This window comes from Propithecus coquereli, unplaced genomic scaffold (genome assembly GCF_000956105.1).
Source record: "Propithecus coquereli isolate 6110/MARCELLA unplaced genomic scaffold, Pcoq_1.0 Scaffold232, whole genome shotgun sequence".
NCBI lineage: Eukaryota > Metazoa > Chordata > Mammalia > Primates > Indriidae > Propithecus > Propithecus coquereli.
The window spans coordinates 2,620,433-2,637,981 of NW_012147864.1; the positions used below are offsets into that span (position 1 = coordinate 2,620,433).

The 17,549-nt window shown below is 39.3% G+C and overlaps 1 protein-coding gene across 2 annotated transcripts in view; it reads right to left on the bottom strand.

Annotated features, from left to right (window-relative positions):
• PRDM5 (PR domain containing 5) overlaps positions 1-16,753 on the bottom strand; it is a 134,579-nt gene extending 117,826 nt beyond the window's left edge. For both annotated transcript variants that reach the window (XM_012645374.1, XM_012645373.1), the window contains exons 1-2: positions 16,428-16,753; positions 7,310-7,393 (exon numbers count right to left, since the gene is read on the bottom strand). In XM_012645374.1, the coding sequence (XP_012500828.1) occupies positions 7,310-7,393; positions 16,428-16,520 (177 nt within the window). In that variant the 5' untranslated portion in view covers positions 16,521-16,753. The remainder of the gene's footprint in view (positions 1-7,309; positions 7,394-16,427) is intronic.
• Positions 16,754-17,549: the final 796 nt, after the last annotated feature.

Consider the following 17,549-nt stretch of genomic DNA (forward strand, 5'->3'; position numbering starts at 1 on the left):
GTATAACAAGAGTTCTATATAATTGCGAATTAGAATCTACAAAAGTATTATTGTAAATCATGCTGTCTGCATAAAATATTTAAATAAACATCTTAAATATGTTACATCAACATATAGGGAAAAATTATTTTATAGATTTTCAAAAATTATTTGAATTATTCCACTGACATCAATTAAATCAGTGATATGTTTCTGTATAATATTAAAAACAACACACATGCCTGATACCCTACAATATAGTATTTCACAAAATGAGACAGAAAAGTAAAATGTAGTCCTACCCAAGAATAAAGCTGCTTATTGAAAAGATATTATATACTGCTTCAGTTTTTTAAACTAATTAAAACTAAAATAAAATCAAAAATTTGGTCCTCAGTATTCCTAGCCAGGAAAGAACTTGGGTGACATCAAGTTGGTTAAGCAGCCATCCCTAAAGCCTGCTTGACCACTGAACTTCTCTCATTTGACATAATGTCCTTCTTCATTATTTAAGCAAGTTGGAGTTGGAGTTGCTGTTATTTGCAACCAAATACATCTATTTCATAAAATGCCAGTAGTACTATAAATTGTGATCAGAACCACAAAGATGGTGGAAGTACTCTAACGATACAGAAGTTGTTTCTTTTCTTTCTTCTTAATAACACTACTTAGCCACAAACTCCTAGCATTCTTCTAATCGTTATCTCAAGTTTGGCTCAGTGGCCAAAAGTTGGCTGACTTACTTAGGTAGGAGCCATCTTGTGAAGGGCAGATAAAGGACAGCCACAAAACCAACACAGAACTTTCAGAAAACATGAAACATCCAGTTGCTTTGCATTTACCCCAACTAGAGGACTAGTGTCAGGAGAAATGTACTATGACATTTGTTTTAGGAGTCCCAGCATTCTATAAGGCTTCATAGGTGGTATTTTTCCACCAATGTCTACACTAAGTGATTCCATTTGGAACCTAAAACAAAATGTTATCATCTGCAAAAGAAAAACATTTGGTGGAGAGATTTCTTTGTTCCAAACACCTAAAAGGACTCCCATAAACAATAAAGAAAAATAAAAGATTTTAAACAATTGAAAACATTTTTTCCAAAAACTGAAACACATTGGAAACCTGGTACTGAATCAAGTTCTCAGCAACATAACAGCTGTAATCACAAAATAACTACAAAGAAAGAGAAAAACATATAAACAAAATGTCTAGTTTAATATCTAACCAATCAGCTCCTTTAAAAACTGTATGTCAGTGAAATCACCATCTTCATGAAAAAGAAAAGAAAAATGTCTACAAAGTGGGCAAAACCCAAGTAAAATACTAAAGGAGTCAACAAGTTGTTTCTGTTTTTTAACCTTTAAATTACATATTTTCTAAGAATACCAATGGTAAAAATAATTTATATGATTATTCAGTACATTTATTGAATGTGAATGATTTATTGAATATTGAATAGGAAATGAACTTTTACTCAATTACATTTATGTTCTAGACACTGCACAAAGACCTGGGGAATAAAGATAATAATAAAGCAGTAATAAGACTATGCCCTTTCTTCAAAAGTTTACAATACAGTCCACCCCACACTGCCAACCCTCTCACGCTTACTCTCTAACTGCCCTATCTCGGATATATCACCACCTTCCACTCCACCCATATGGCTCAAGCCAAATACTTAAAGTCATTCTTGACTCTTCTCTTTCAACACATACTCCAACAGCAAGCTCCATGGCTGTCAGTTACTTCCAACATACAAGGCAAGCCAACCACTTCTCACAACTCCATCATGAAGGCCCAAGTCCAGTGCCACCAAACCACTCTTAGACTTGCCTCCCTGCAGCTGCTTCTCCACAAGGCAGATACGATGACCTTCTCAGGGCATGAATCAGATCACATCATTCTCCCGCTTAAATCCCTTCAATGACTTCCCTCTGCCACCAGAATAAACTTTGTGATCTGACTGTAACCACCTCTCTAATCCCATACACACTACTACTGGCCTCTCAACCACTAACCACTCCCTTGTTGGCTGTTTCTGTCCTTTGAACAACCCCAAGTCACTGCTATATCTGCTGCACTCTGCTTCCTCGCCCCAGGTTTCCTCATAGGCCGCCACTCTCATTGTGTAAGTCTCCGCAACCTGACAGCCCAGCCAAAGCAGAAATCCATGGCCTAGGGTTTTCATTCCGCTGTTCGATTTTTTTAAGTAAATTTTCATTGAAGTGTAACACAATCACTGAGAAGAGTAGAAACTTTAAGCATACAGCTCAATGATGTCTCAGAAAGTAAACATACAGACATCAAGAAATAGCACACCAGAATCTTCCCAGGTCCCCACTTCTAATCACTACCCTCACAATTAGGTAACTACAGTCCTGATTTACAATTTTATAGATTAACTTTACCCTGCATTTAAACTTTAGATAAACAGAATCACATAATTGTATTCCTTTGTCCCCGGCTTCTTTCCCTCAAGGCTGTTTTTGAGATTCATTCATATTGCTAAGCATAGTAGTAATACATTCATTATCATAATAGTTATACAATACTCTACTTTATGAATATTCCAAAATACATTTGTCTATTTACTAGTAGACAGAAATTTGAGTTATTTTTAGCTTGGGATAACTTCTGATAGTGCTGCTATAAAAATCCTTGTGCAAGTCTTTTAGTAACATACACATTTCTATTCACTATTTGCCTAATGGAATTGCTGAGTCGTATCATGTGCTTACATTCAGCTCTAATAATGCTAAATGGTTTTCAAAAGGATTGGACCAATTTTAAAACCCAGAAGTAATGTATGAGAGTTTAAGATAATCCTCCCAAACACTTGACATTGTTTGTCTTTTTAATCATTCTGGTGACCATAGCATGGCATCTCGTGCTTTTGATTTGCAATTCTCAGATGACTAATGGAGTTGAGTATCTTTTCACGTTTATTGGACATTTGGGTATCTTCTTGTGTGATGTGCCTATTCAAGTGTTTTGCCCATTTTCTTTTTTTAATCAATTTTCATAAGTTCTTAATATATTCTGGATACAAATCCTTTTTCAGACATATGTATTATTAATATAAATATCTCCTTACTCTCTGATTTGCTTTTTTATTCTCTTTATAGTTCTTAACTTTAGTGTTTTCCAATTTATAATTTTCCCTTTAGAGTTAGTGTTTATTATGTCTTATTTAAGATCATAGAGGTATTCTCCCCACAAAATTTCTTCTAAAGGTTTACTGTTTTTATCTGACATGTTTAAATTTATAATCATATTAAATTGATTTTTTTGTACATGATGTGAATTAGGAGTCAAAATATTATTTTTCTGTAAGAAAATCATTCTCACCCAACACAATTATTAAAAATGCCGTCCTTTCTCACTGTATTAATTTCGCCTTGTTAAAAGCAATGATTATTTGTCTATTTTTGTACCAATACCATAGTATTAAATTAGACTCCCTTTATGAAAAGCCTTGCTATCTGGCAGTATAAGTCTTCCAGTTTTGTTCTTTTACTTAAAAGCTGCCTTGACAATTTAATAGCCATTTAGATTTTAGAATCAGTTTCCACCCAAAAAAAAAAAACTTGCTAAAATTTTTATTGAGATTGCATCTTTTGAAATTTGTTGACTTGAGCTTTATGACCCAGCATACGGTTAATTTTAGTAAGTGTTCCATGTGTATTACATAATCAACTGTCACTGGGTACAGTATTCTACATCTGTCATTTATTTAGGTCACAAGTATTAACTGCATTGATCGGATTATCTTTGTACCCTTTCTGGGTTTTTTTTCCTGTTTATTCTGTCAGCGATTGAGAAAGGTGTGCCGAAGGTTCCCATTACGATCGTGCACTTGTCTATTTCTACCGCTAGTTCTTTCAGTTTTTGCTTTCACATTTAGAGCACATACACTACCTTCAAGTGTGCCGACACTCTTTATTTCTAGTAATGTTTCTTCCTTAAAGTCCACTTATTGAATACGAATAAGGTTAAATCTGATTTCTTTTCATCTGTATTTACATGATATATCTCTTTTCACCCTTCTATTTTCAGGCTTTCAATGTCTTTAAATTTTAAAACTGTTAAGAGGCATCAGACTGGTTCTTTGATCAACTTCATTAATAACAGTCTTTTAACGGAAATACTTAATCCATTGAAATTTAATATAATTCCTAATTGGGTTTATAGCTACCATCTTACTATTTTCTTTATGACCCAGTTATCTCTTTTTTCCTCACTTCTTGCCTTCTTTTTGGATTAATAAAATGCCTTTATCATCTCACTTTTTTGCTTTTACCAACTTTTTAGTTAAAACAGCATTTTAGTATTATTTTAGTTAGACAAATTTACTTCATGCTAGAAACTTGGAATACTTTAATTCCATTTACTTCCTTCCAGTCTTTCAAATTGTTCTTATCATTATATAAATCACATATCATTTTAACCAACAATATTACTGTTGTTATTCAGTACCGACAATATTTATATTTATTCACCAATATAGTGACCCTTTGTTGCTCTTCACTCTGTTCTGCAACCCATCAGGATTCCTTTCCTTTCTCCCTGACAAGCTCCTTTACTTCAGTATTTCTTTTGGTGCCAGTCTGCTGGTGATGAAGTCTCTCGGTTTTTGCTTATTTAAAAACATCTTTATCTGCCTTTAATGTTTTGACAATATTACTCATAGATCAAATTTGGAAGGCCTGGAGTTTATCTGTTCTGAGAGAAAAGCATCAAATCCTTTGTATACATATTTAGTTTTACTGTAAAACAGAAATCTATATATATTTTAAGGTTTAAAACTGAGTATCTTTACCATTGAAAAAAAATAAAATGTACAAATAAACAAGAACAAAATTACAACAGAGAATGTCAATTCCAAAACATCTTAAATATTTTGGAAGATTCTCCATCAAGTAGTAGAGCGAGTCATCATTAGGAGAGAATTTTATTTGAAAGCTATAATATTAAACTTCAACTAGGCAAGCCAACAGAGAAGCCATGCTATCAAAATATCCACTTAATGCCATTATCATTCTGCTTCTGCCCCATTCTCTCTTTCCTTTCCTTCTAACACTAAAACACCAAAACATCTCAAACCCATCCTTCTCTGACTTACTTCCATTTTATAAGATTTTTCTTTTTTATTTAACAAGAGAAAATACATGTATGTAACAATGTTAAATGTCCATAATCACACAGAGACGCACCGTAATCTCTGAATCCTCTAAAGAAAGAAGTAAAATCAAGAATTTTATGCACTAATACAAGGGGCATGAGCACCCTCCAGTTTCCAGCAGAGCAAGGGGAGAAAATGTTCTTCCCACAATGCATGGTCATGTGTTAATTCCGTATCACTGCATTCACTTTTTTTTTTTAGACAAGAAGGAATGTGTAAAAAACTTGGATCAGAAATGGGTAGATATTATTCCCCTCAGTGTACTTTGCTCAAGAGTCTCCAGCAAAATAAGCAGAGAAGCAGATATGAATGAGTAGGGGGCGGGAGGGAGGAGGGGAGGGGGGGAAAGGAGAGAGAGAGAGAGAGCCTCATCAGAACAACACAACTGAGCACAAAAGAAGACAAAATGAGATGATGTCAACTTGCTCCCACAGAATGTAAAATTTCTAAAAATAAAAGGAAGGCCAGAATCTATTAGTCTATCAGTCATCTTCCTCTTCAAACTTTCTCCTTCATCCACATCATCGACATTTGGTATTTTCACTGTCTCATGTATCTGTTTAGTCTCTATGATTCATTTTCAATATTTTCTACTGACTCTTCATTAATTCTATCTTTTGCCTTGTCATATATACTAATTCAAACGCTGAGTTCTCAATTTCGGTTATATTTTTCTGTTCTAGAATATCCATTTGCCATTTATTCTTCTCAATTTTCTTAGTAAAATTCTCCATCTTTTCATCTGTTTGTCTCATCTTTTCTTTCATTTGCTAAGACAGGTATTCTGGAGAAGAAATTCTGCCTCAAGACTGCAGCTTCAACTCCTGGCTGAGTTTCCAGCCTGTGGGCCTGCCCTGAAGATTTCGGACTTGTCACCTCCACAATAGTGTGAAATAATACCTTGAAATAAATCTCTTTATTTAAGTATATATATATACACACACACACGACAAAGATATATATATTTTTGGTTCTATTCCTCTAAAGACCCTGACTGATACATACACAGTCAGAGACTCCGTGTGTAGTTTCTCTACTCTAGTTTTCCAACCTTTCCTGATTTTATGATTCCTCCCTCTCTCAGCCCCACCTACACGTATCTCAGGTCTTAGCCTCCTCGCAGAAACCACCAAATAGTCTTGTGCTATATAGCAATGTTTCAGACAACAACGGACCACATATACAACAGTGGCCCCATAAGATTATAATACCACATTTTTACTGTACCTTGTCTATATTTAGATATATTTAGATATGCAGACACTCACCATTGTGTCACAATTGCCCGCAGTATTCAGTACAGGGACATGCTGTCCAGCTGTGTAGCCTAGCAGCAATAGGCCACACCATATAGCCTAGATGTGTAGTAGGCCAGACCAGCTAGATTTGTGTAAATACACTCTATCATGTTCACACAATGACAAAATTGCCTAACAATGCATTTCTCAGAACATATTGTTAAGCAATACATGACTGTATAATTCTTGGGGCTGAGTTTTCCAAATTTTTGTTTCAACAGTTTCTACACCTCTGCTTTCCTATTTCTATCCCTCAGACCCTTCTTCTAATAGCTAGAAAAGAACAGCAACAAATGTAATTGGCATAACTGAGATGAAAATTCTCAGAATACACAGACACACACTTGCATACACGGATTCCCGCATAAGGGAAACTTTAGATTGCAAAAGACTGTCTATGATGTCACAGTTCTTTAATTACATGTTTTTAAAGGTAAGATACATTTTAAGGTGGGATTTTTGTGCCAACATGAAACTCAGAATTACTTCTATACAATTAGAAGGAAATAGGGAAATAAAAATTAAAGGAAAAGTATAATTTCATTTACAGAAATCGAATTCTAAATCTAATGCATGCCTATTTTGAAATCCAAACATTACACATGAAAAACTTATTTTTCAATGATGAACTGTAAACTTCACAGTTCGAAAAGAATTGTCTAGTAAGATATTTCAAGTCTACTTTTTCTAAAAAAATGCTAAACTTTCAAGTTACTCATGCTCTTTAAAATTAAAACATTTTAATACTTAAATACTTAACTGGAATCAATATTGATTCATGCAGCCTTAGAAATGCATTAAATAATATAAAAGAACATTTTTGGCATTAAAAGTCAGTCACACTCACCTCCCACATCAACCTGTAATCCATATTTTCATCCAAGTCTTCAGGCATTCTCTTCTCTCCAGCAAAGGGTCCAAACTTTTCACCCTGAGTAGCAAGAATTATATTGAAAGAGGATTAGTACAATAATCAAGTTGCTAAAATGAACCATTGTTTTCTTCTGGATTTTTTTCCTCCAAACCTTCATGCCCAACGATTGAGACACTTTTAAGATATTAACTAATTTGCATAACACAAAATATTTACATATTTAAAATCCAGCTTCATCTGTTTTGAATCTCAGACCCTAAATCTACAACATAGGAGCCAACATAAAAGGGTTAAATTGCTTAACCTTCAAATTCTGGCAAGGCACTGCACTTTGAGCTTCATGTTTCAATCTTCTTCATAGCCTCTGTCAGTCGTCTTGAAAAAGCACCGAGTTTTGCTTGACTTGAGAGACAAGCCCACCAGGCAGAAAATCACCTGGTTTCCATAAAAATTATAAATTCATCCCTACTGTGAATGAGAAAGAAGTAGGCTTGCCATTCTCAGAGGTAGACTGTTCATAAATAAACTTTAGGCTCACCTGTCAATCTTTCAATCAGCCAAGTGGGCACACTTTAAACCAGGGTTTCACCAGGTGTGTGCTTTGTCGCCCACCTACATGAGAATCACCAGCTGCTGGTTTCCAACACAGAATCCTGGGCTTTGTTAAAATCGGAATCTGGGAGTAGGGTGTGGGGAGCTGCACTTTGACAGATTCCCAGGTGAGAACCGCTGGCACGGCCCCTGGGTGTGTGAACCATGAGTGGCTGGGCCCTGCAGTCTGCACTGCAGGGACTTACGAGGACCACGTGTTCAAGGGGCAAGCAACACTCTTTTCTCTCTAAAGCAACCAAAGCAGGGACTGCAGAGACAGAGGGAATCAGTCGTGTCTGTCCAAGCAAACACTATGTAGAAATGTGTGCAGAGAGGATACAGATCCACTCGTGCCTTTGTGAGCTGCCTCCAAACCTGCCTGGGACTATTTTTTCATAGAATCCGCCCCTTCACACAGAGGCAGTAGGAAAAAAAAAAACCAACAAAATCTCCAGGGGAACTTCTGATGAACATTGTTAGGGGAAAAATAACCACCAGTGCAATGTTTCAAGGAATATAAATTACTTAATGAACAACAGAAAACCCAACTCCCAGGAATAATAAAATTTTAAAGCTGAAAGAAATTACAAACAGCTAACTGAGCCCCTCCATTTTACAGATGGAGAAAAGAGGTCCTGAGAAGTCATAAATGCTGGCAGGGCCAGGAAGACCATTTTCTTTAATGTTAACCTCAGAGCAGCAAAGACCTACAGGGATCCCTCAAATTCAGACTATAATTGTAAATAACTTAAACACAGGCATAGCAAAGAAACAGGGAGATTGCTGACTATTTAGAATAACATCAGGAATATTAATATAGAGAGCAAACGGGAGAAGCTGGAAGCCAGCTTTGCGCCACAATCCTCTCACGCTAAAACGGGCACTCAGTAACACATCTCAGACACACACGACAGCCCCAAAGACGGTTTCTTTAAAAAGTAATCATTGCTCTCCTCAAGATGGGACCTAACCAGTATTTGACGGTAGTTAAGAAAAGCTCCATAAGAAATGAAAAAATATGGGAGGGGAATTAATATTTACTTAACTACTATGTGCCACATAGTCCCCATGGAATACCTAAGAAAACCAAAGCTCAAAGAGTTTAAGTGACTTGTTTGAGGTCAATCAGCTAGATGATCAGAGACAGGATCTATTCTGAGTGGAGGCTCAGGCACCTTCCACTTTACCAAGCCACCACTCCGAATCCTGACGGATGCTGGTATGTATGGCTCAGTGCCCAGGCACCCTTCTCAGCTTTCCAGTGACCACGATTTAGCAATTTCCTGGGCCATGCCTTGCTCAGTGCACACACCAGTACATCGACTGAACTGAAGAAACCGAGTAAACTGATGTTAAAACTAATCTACGAAACAGACCAAAGAAGGAAGGTGTGTGTTTTTGTAATAAATTTGAGGATTTGATATTAATGGAAGTGGTTGAACTTTCAGTCTACACTGTCGTGGCCTTTATCAACTATCACAGAAGGTATCAATAATCTTAGCACACACTTTCCAATGTAACTGATCTACCCAAGCCAAGCAGTCAGTTACTCTTTGAAGTAAAAATTTGGAGGAAAGAAAAATTGAATCAATCAATTCAGCAGTATTCAAAGGACTCAAGAGGAAGGAATGGAAACCCAAATAAAAGCAGTGGGGTCAGGGAAAGAAGCCTGCTTGGATACAGGCCTAGTAATATTATTAAAGGACTTAAAGCTTTGAAAACACAAACTAAGAATCAAAATGCTGACTTTAAACCTTCACCATTAATAGTGAATGGTCACTCTCTATCATAAATCAAACCATCAGGCTACAATAAACAGTGGCTTTTAATTTTTTCCTCAACTCTTAGTAAGAAATATATTTTGCATCTCAACCTAGCACATTCACACATATACATAGAAACACATTTATAAAATTAAAATATTGTATCTATTTCTCAAAAAAGTACTATCCTTACTCTGTACAATGTACTCCCATATTCTCTACTCAGTTACTTTGCTTTTTAAAAAAATAAGTGTTTTGGCCCAATAATTTTGGAATTTACCAATGAGCTGCATTCCAGTTTGAAAAACCATGACATAAAAACACAGATAGAAGGAGTGAATTCATTAATATAAGTGTATTTAGTGGTCTGGCTTAGATGAGATTTCCTTGAAAGTACATTAGTGAATGTACTGGAATGATTTGATCAAATAAACTTGAGTTTCTGTGCTGCAAGATTATAAAAATGTAAATAGCAAACTCTCAATTATCCATAATACTTGTGGTAAGAAACAATGCAGGTATTTAAAATATAATTTATATTGAGCTTTAGGTGAAGATTTCATACTTACTAGACCCACTCTCACTGTCACTTCCCCTAGAATTCCAGCAACAGATACCCACCTCTTCTCTCTTTGTTCATTGTTGTCTCTATTACACAAATAGCATTTTCTAAAAATTCGGATTATAATTTTATTTTTAGTTGCTAACCATTTCCTATGGAGATTCTAACTTAAGCATAAGCCTATTCTACCTCAATGGGCTTCAAACCTGCTTGGGTAGCACAACTATGAATAAAAAATTGGGGGTGCCTGCCCCATATTTTATTATTTTTGCTGAGTGGAATCATATGAAGTTGTCAATATCTGACCATTTTCAAGCTATAATATGAAAGTTTTTCATGTGATTCATCATAAATTACATACACGTACATTAGTATATTAAACACCTATGGGAGGTTCATAATTAATGATAGGAAGGAAACCCATATATTTCAAATAATCTTCTTGAAAACTTCAAAAATTTCTGGCTGACTTCCTGTCATCATTGGTTTTACTTTTTCTAATAAAGCTGCTGAAGATCTCATACTAGCAGCAGCAAAACTGCCAGCTCTTCCATTTTCTTGCTTTCCATTTGCCTGCATTACTGAATTCTCTTCACTCTGTGGCTGCTTTGCAAGAACTGTCTTAAAATTCTTTGCTTGTAACTATTCTCAAGCGACCTCCAAGGCTGACAAATTCAGCAGTGAGGCAACACAACACCAGACACCCAACAACCAACAATAAATATGTAAATGATGCATTCCGGAGTGGCCAAGAGGTGAGTTGGAAAGGACATGCCCACCTAAAAAGTTTTTTCACTCTAACTGAATGTTGCTATATCACAATGTCGGCCCAACATTGCCAGATATATGCAATAACTCATAACTGAAATTTGCATGTGAAAATACTACTTTCCCATATTGGCAATGAATTCCAAGTTTTCAAAACTCTGTGCAGGTCAAATAAAATGTAGCTTTAAGACAAATTCAACACATACACACAAAATTGTCTGAGACAAACTCACTTCTCAGACTGATCCAATGTCCAGCCTACGATGGTGCTTCTTTGTTTATTCAACTGTTTCTGAAGAAAGCAGATAATTAATGCATTCGATCTGTCATGCACTAAACTGGACAGTAATTTTTAATAAAAAAGAAATGTATGATTGCAAAAATGTGGGCCATTTTCTCTCATTTTGCTTAATATTAGGAAGAGGGTGAAAACAAGATTTACTGCAGATATTTCTGTTAGAATTGTGGGAAAAGCACTAGGTGAGGCTTCGAGAGACTTGTATCCTCCTAATTCCTGTTCTGTTCTTAAATGATGGCACAAATCTTCTGAGCCTCAGTTTCCTCAACTATAGAATTTAGGGATTTGAAGTAGTTAATTCTAAGATTCCTTCTAGCTCTTAAATTCCATTAGAAAGAGCTTCCACAGGACAAATTAGAACAATATGAGAATCAAAGAGAACTGGAGTGTAATTAACTGGAAACACATTAACAAATTCCATAATGATTGTCAGAGAGAGAAAGAAAAAGGAAATTTAAAAAAACACCTCATTTGCCATCATTAGAGGATAATAACTTATTATAAAAATTAGTAAAGGGAAAGAAGCATTTTGTCCTGCCTTTTCAATAGTAACCACAGTTCAGGATCACCAGACAGCAGCAATTGGTTATGGCAAGCTCTTCTTCACAGAGAAATGCTCACTTATAAATAAAGGGGAAATATTTGATTTAGCAAATGACTGTTTCGAAATCTGAATAACATAACTGATTTGGGCAAGTATTATCCACGGATGCTAAAACCACTAGGTAAAATGTTGACAGTGAAAAAGATATCCATACAGTATCAGCTCACAGATTACTTGCTAAGCACAAAGGGAAAACAATACCTTTACAATGAAAAAATTACCTTAAGCCAGTGTTGGCATCACTAACAGTGGGGAAGGCAGACACGTCCCCTGTGATAATGCAGTACAAAGCAAACCAGCATCACTCTTGCCAAAAATATTTATATCTAATTTCCAGACTACAGGAAATACAGAAGATAGAGAAATAAGTTAAATAAAGCCCTGCGAAAACGATCAGATAAATCCAGATGTGAAATACTCCAAGAACAACTGGCCTGATCTGTTCGGAAAGTCACTGTTATTAAAAAGCGGGAGGCATCTAGTTAATACACATAACTACATGTAACGTGTCACCCTTGATCAGATCCTGGTTCAAAAATAAGCAGCTATAGGCCGGGCGCGGTGGCTCATACCTGTAATCCTAGCATTCTGGGAGGCCGAGGCGGGTGGATCGCTCAAGGTCAGGAGTTCAAGACCAACCTGAGCAAGAGCGAGACCTCGTCTCTACTAAAAAAAAAAAAATAGAAACAAATTATCTGGACAACTAAAAATATATAGAAAAAAATTAGCCGGGCATGGTGGCACATGCCTGTGGTCCCAGCTACTCAGGAGGCTGAGGCAGTAGGATCGCTTGAGCCAGGAGTTTGAGGTTGCTGTGAGCTAGGCTGACGCCACGGCACTCACTCTAGCCAGGGCAACAGAGTGAGACTCTGTCTCAAAAATAAATAAATAAATAAATAAATAGCTATAAAAACATTTTGGAGACAATTAGAGTAATTTAAATATGGGCTGTTACTTGAAGACATTAGGAAATTACTATTATTTTTGTTGGCATTAAAATATTAGGGCTACTTAGGGGAATGTCCTTATACTGAAGAATTGAGGGGTAAATTGTCATAATGTCAGTATTTACTTTGAAATGGTTTAGCAAGTAATAAATATACATATAGATGAAATAAATTACATTAAAAGGAATCAATCTTCTGCTGAATCATTTATATTTGAAATAATGATGGTTTTTCACAGGAGTCTAGAGTCCTGGCTTAGAACATAATTGTGTTTAGATGTTAAACTACTTTGTGTGTGTGTTCGGCAATACAATTAGGCCTCCAACAATGTATTAAATATGTTTCTCAAAAGTTCAATATGAAAAATTTCCAATCTTCTTTCCCTGCTAGGAATGCTGAGGCACAGACTAGTTGCCTCCCTATCTTCATTCTCCTAAGTACTAAAACACTGACCTTGTGAAGGGTACTAGTGTATCCAGGTACAATAGCACACTTACCTGGAGAAGAGGAGAGCAAACTACCTGCAAGCAGAAATCACTGTATGGAATTACCACAAAAGATCTTAAATGAAGCTGAGTCAGCTGAAAAGTATACCCAATACCAATACTTTGGATACTTCCTCTTTCTCCCCACCTGGGATATGAGCATGATAGCTGGGGCTGAAGCAGCTACTTGAGGCCAAGAGAATTGCAAAGACTTCCACTCTAATATTTTGAGCCACTGAACCAATGGCAGCAAATGTCTACCTGCCAACTGCTTTTATAAGAACATAAACACAAAGGTTTAGATTACTGCAGTTGTCTCTATTACTCTCAGTTGATACAGCAGGGGAAAGAAATACAGTGGTGCCCAGGATATAACAGAATTCTTTATGAAATACATCACTTATAAAATAATAGGAAAAGGGAATGCAAGAATGTTATGAAGAAGAAAGATTGTGAGTATATGGTGACCTAAATGCAGCACCTTTCCCCTTCATCCCCAAACCTAAGCTACTTGCTGCTGTGGAGCAAAATAACTGCTACTAGCACCTGTGGGCAACTAGGTGTAAGAGAGACCTTGGGTCCTGGCGGAGACCCAGTGTGAGGCGTTCCCTCCAGCAGGCTGGGTGGTAAAGCGAGAATAGCGGAAGGGCCAGCGCTGAGGACTGAAAACCAGGGAATCTCAAAAAGAACCTGAAAGACAGAGATGGGGGGCGGGGTACAGCCCACACTCTCTCCTACCCTTGATGCCCAGGAAATAAAAGGAGACCAGAAAGCTGAGTGACATGAAATTGACAGCCTGTCTGCAAGTGCAGGCCACAGAACAGAGACCCCTTTGCCTTCTACCACCTGCAGCACTGACATCGCAGGGGATTCTCCAACAACCAGCCTAGGCAAATAGCCTATACGAAGGAGCACAGCTGCCAGGGAAAGGAAAATAAGGCAGAAAAATGAGACCCGCGCCCTAAAAAAACAGAACTTCTGTAGCAGACAGAATACCTCAACATAAGTCGATTTAAGGAGATTCAAATACAGGTCATGCACACACACACACACACAAACTTTTAAGAGTTAAAACCATAGCTACCCAATTAAATATTTTTGTAGAATGAATTAAAAGAGACAATCAAATTCAAAAAATATCTCAAAGGAAAATTATGGAGAAATCAAAATAAGATGTTTACAGACTAGATCCAGGAGAACTCACGTACAAAAATATAGTTCCAGAAAAATTTTTTTAAATGGGGTGAGAGACAATTATTAAGGACATTTTCCTACATTAAAGATAAATCTGCTTCTGTAGATTACATGGCCTTACTCATTCTCAAGCCAGAATAATGACAAAGGAGTCTAGGCACATTCTAGTAAAAATCTTGAACTCTAAAAACAAAGAAGGAGAACTTACAAGCTTCCAAATAGAAATAAAAGGTTGCCTACAAAGTATAAAATATCAGACTGGCATCAAACTTCACACTTCCAAATGGAACCTGCAAAATAGTGGGAAACAATCAACAGACTACAAAAAATACAACCTGAGAATCACTTACCCAGTCAAGAAATCCTTTGCAATCAGGTGGAAAGAGAGCTATTTGATGATACACACACGTGCAGAGAGAACATTACCCACATGATTTAATGAGAAAAAGAACCACGAAAAGTCTCTAAGTAAATAAATGAACCAGAAAAAAAAGGAAAGAAAATAGAAGAAGACGCATAACTGGTGTATATACACACACAACTAATGTGTAACAATAAACTGGATATGTGGAATATGTAAGCTAAATAGCAACTCTTGAAACAACAAGGATATACTTTTAAAAGAAATTCTATTAAATAACACAGCATTCATCAAAACTGAGAGAAGTTGCTGGGGAAGGCAGGCATCCTCTGAACCTCTTGTTAGCTTATCTTACCTGAACAAGCCTGCTCTTGCCCAATCTCCATTTTACAAAATACCTGCTAACAAAGGGGGTGTGGGGGGGAGACTAGGAAAATGGCAGGGCTGGAGGTTTATAATGCCCATTGTTCCTGAAGAGTCAACAAATGTTCTGGAAAGAATGTGACTTAGAACTTTAGTGAGACTTAGGTTTGAAGTCTAACTCAGCAGAAAATACAACTTTACAGAATTTCTGCTTTTTCATGTCTAAATGAGGATTAACACTGATCTTATGGGAGTGTTGTACCGGCGAAGCTACCAATATAGGGGAACTTCCAAGATGGGCCCTGGCACAAAGTATCTGCTCAGTAAACAGTTCTCCACTGACTTCACCGCTCCAGATGTCACCTATCCTGTGAAACAACCATAACACAAGTTATGGTGTTATTAACTTCAACTCCAAAGATTTAGAATGTTCCTGCAACCTCTTCTTCTAGGCCTTCGCTTTCAAAATCCAACATTTCCAGGCCACTCCTGTATGAAAAGAGCAATGTGCTTGCTCTGATAACATGCCTTTAACTAACTTTCTGGAAGGAGAGGGCAATCCGATGTCAGAAAAAAAATCCAAAAAAGCAGAGAAAAAAGATACAGAGATTCAAGGATTATCTAGCTGGTACCTCCCAGAAGGCACATACATTCTAGGAGGGAAGAAAGTGGGTGTCCGAACGAATTCTAAGGCCTGTGTTGAACTGCACCCTGGGCTGCTCTCCCACCCCCACATGGAAAGTCGGGGTTCCTCGCCACGCTAACTCATCCTAAAGGAAAAGGCGGCGGCGGAGCCGTGCGTGCGGGCGAGGACACCGCCACGCGTGCCTTCCAGCGCAGGGACGCAGCTCGCAGCCGTCACCACGGAAGAGGGAGGCTCCCTCGCACTCACTTCCTGCGGGAGCGAGGAGCGACGTCCTGCGCGGGGAGGCCGGGGCAGCCTCCCGCGCCGTTCGGGAGCGCGACGCGCCGGCGACACCTACGTGGCGCGGCCGCAGAGGGACGGCGAGCGAAGGCCGCCCGCACCGCGCCCCGCAGTCCCGGCCTAGGCCCCCACCGGACGCAGCCGGGCCGGAGAGGGGCGGCCGCGAAGCCCGCGGCGGCCGCTCCGGGAGGCGCCAGGGCAGGGCCGCAGGCCGCCGCCGGGTCACCCACCTTTCTCACGCCGCGGGCCGTGTAGAGCCCCATCCCGTCCTGCACCCGGGAGGACTTCAGGGAGAACCTGTCTGGCACGTACATGCCCAGCATGTTCCCGGCCGCGCCGCCGCCTCGCTCAACACCGACACTGCGCCCCGGCGGCGGCGCATCGAAATTGGGGTGCTGGGGTGGAGGGGAGCCGCAGGCAGGGACGAAGGAGGTGGCCTTTTCCTCCCAGAATCCCCACCTCCCTGCGATTCCAGGATCCCCCGCGGCTCAGCCCCTCCTCGGCCCGGCTCGGGCTCGGCCCGGAGCGGCCGCTGCCATCGCCACCGCGGGGGCGCGGGCCGGGCGCCGCGCTGATTGGCCTGGAGTCGGCGGCTCGGAGCGCCCGGGCGCGGAGCCCGGAGCAGGGCCGACCCGGGCTGCGAACCCGGCCGGCGGCGCGCGTCCCGCCTGCGTCCGCTCCGGGTTTCGACCCTTGCCACCCAGAACTAATACTCCCGGGCAGGGAGTTCTGCCCGCTGCCCCTCAGATGCGAAGTGACTCGGGCCTGGACGCAGCGGGAGCCTCCTCCCCAACGGCCTCGCCGGTTCCCGGCTGAGGGCAGGCTCGGCGCCCGCGCTGAGGGCAGGCCGTGCGGTCCCCCAGGCTTCCGCGCGCCCGCCCTCGGCTTACGGTTCGAACTCACAGAGATCAGAAAGTATGTTGAAGAACGTACGCAGAGACTGGTGGCAAATCATTTAATACTTAAATCGCTAGAAACTAGTCCTTTTTTGGTAACGTGACCCCTGGCAAGTTTTGCACGTCCCGAGGCAGGCTGTTCCTGAGTCCTCCCTTGCTGACTGCAGACCTTCAGACGGGAGCGAGCGCCCAAACGGCAGTAGTCGCCGCAGACCTTGTTTTAGTGCTTTAAAGAAAGCTGGTAGGTTGTGCGGCGTGCTAAGGAGCTTTACAAGCCTGCTCCATCATCTGCCCATTTCTCTTGATAGTTATGGGAATTTTCTACGGGGGCGAGGGGCCGTCGTTTCTTGGAAACCATTTGATGTTCCCAATTCGTGTTCTCATAAACCATTAAAAAAATACACATAGTTTTGACAAAATGAAAGACTGCACTCACACACACACACACACACACAC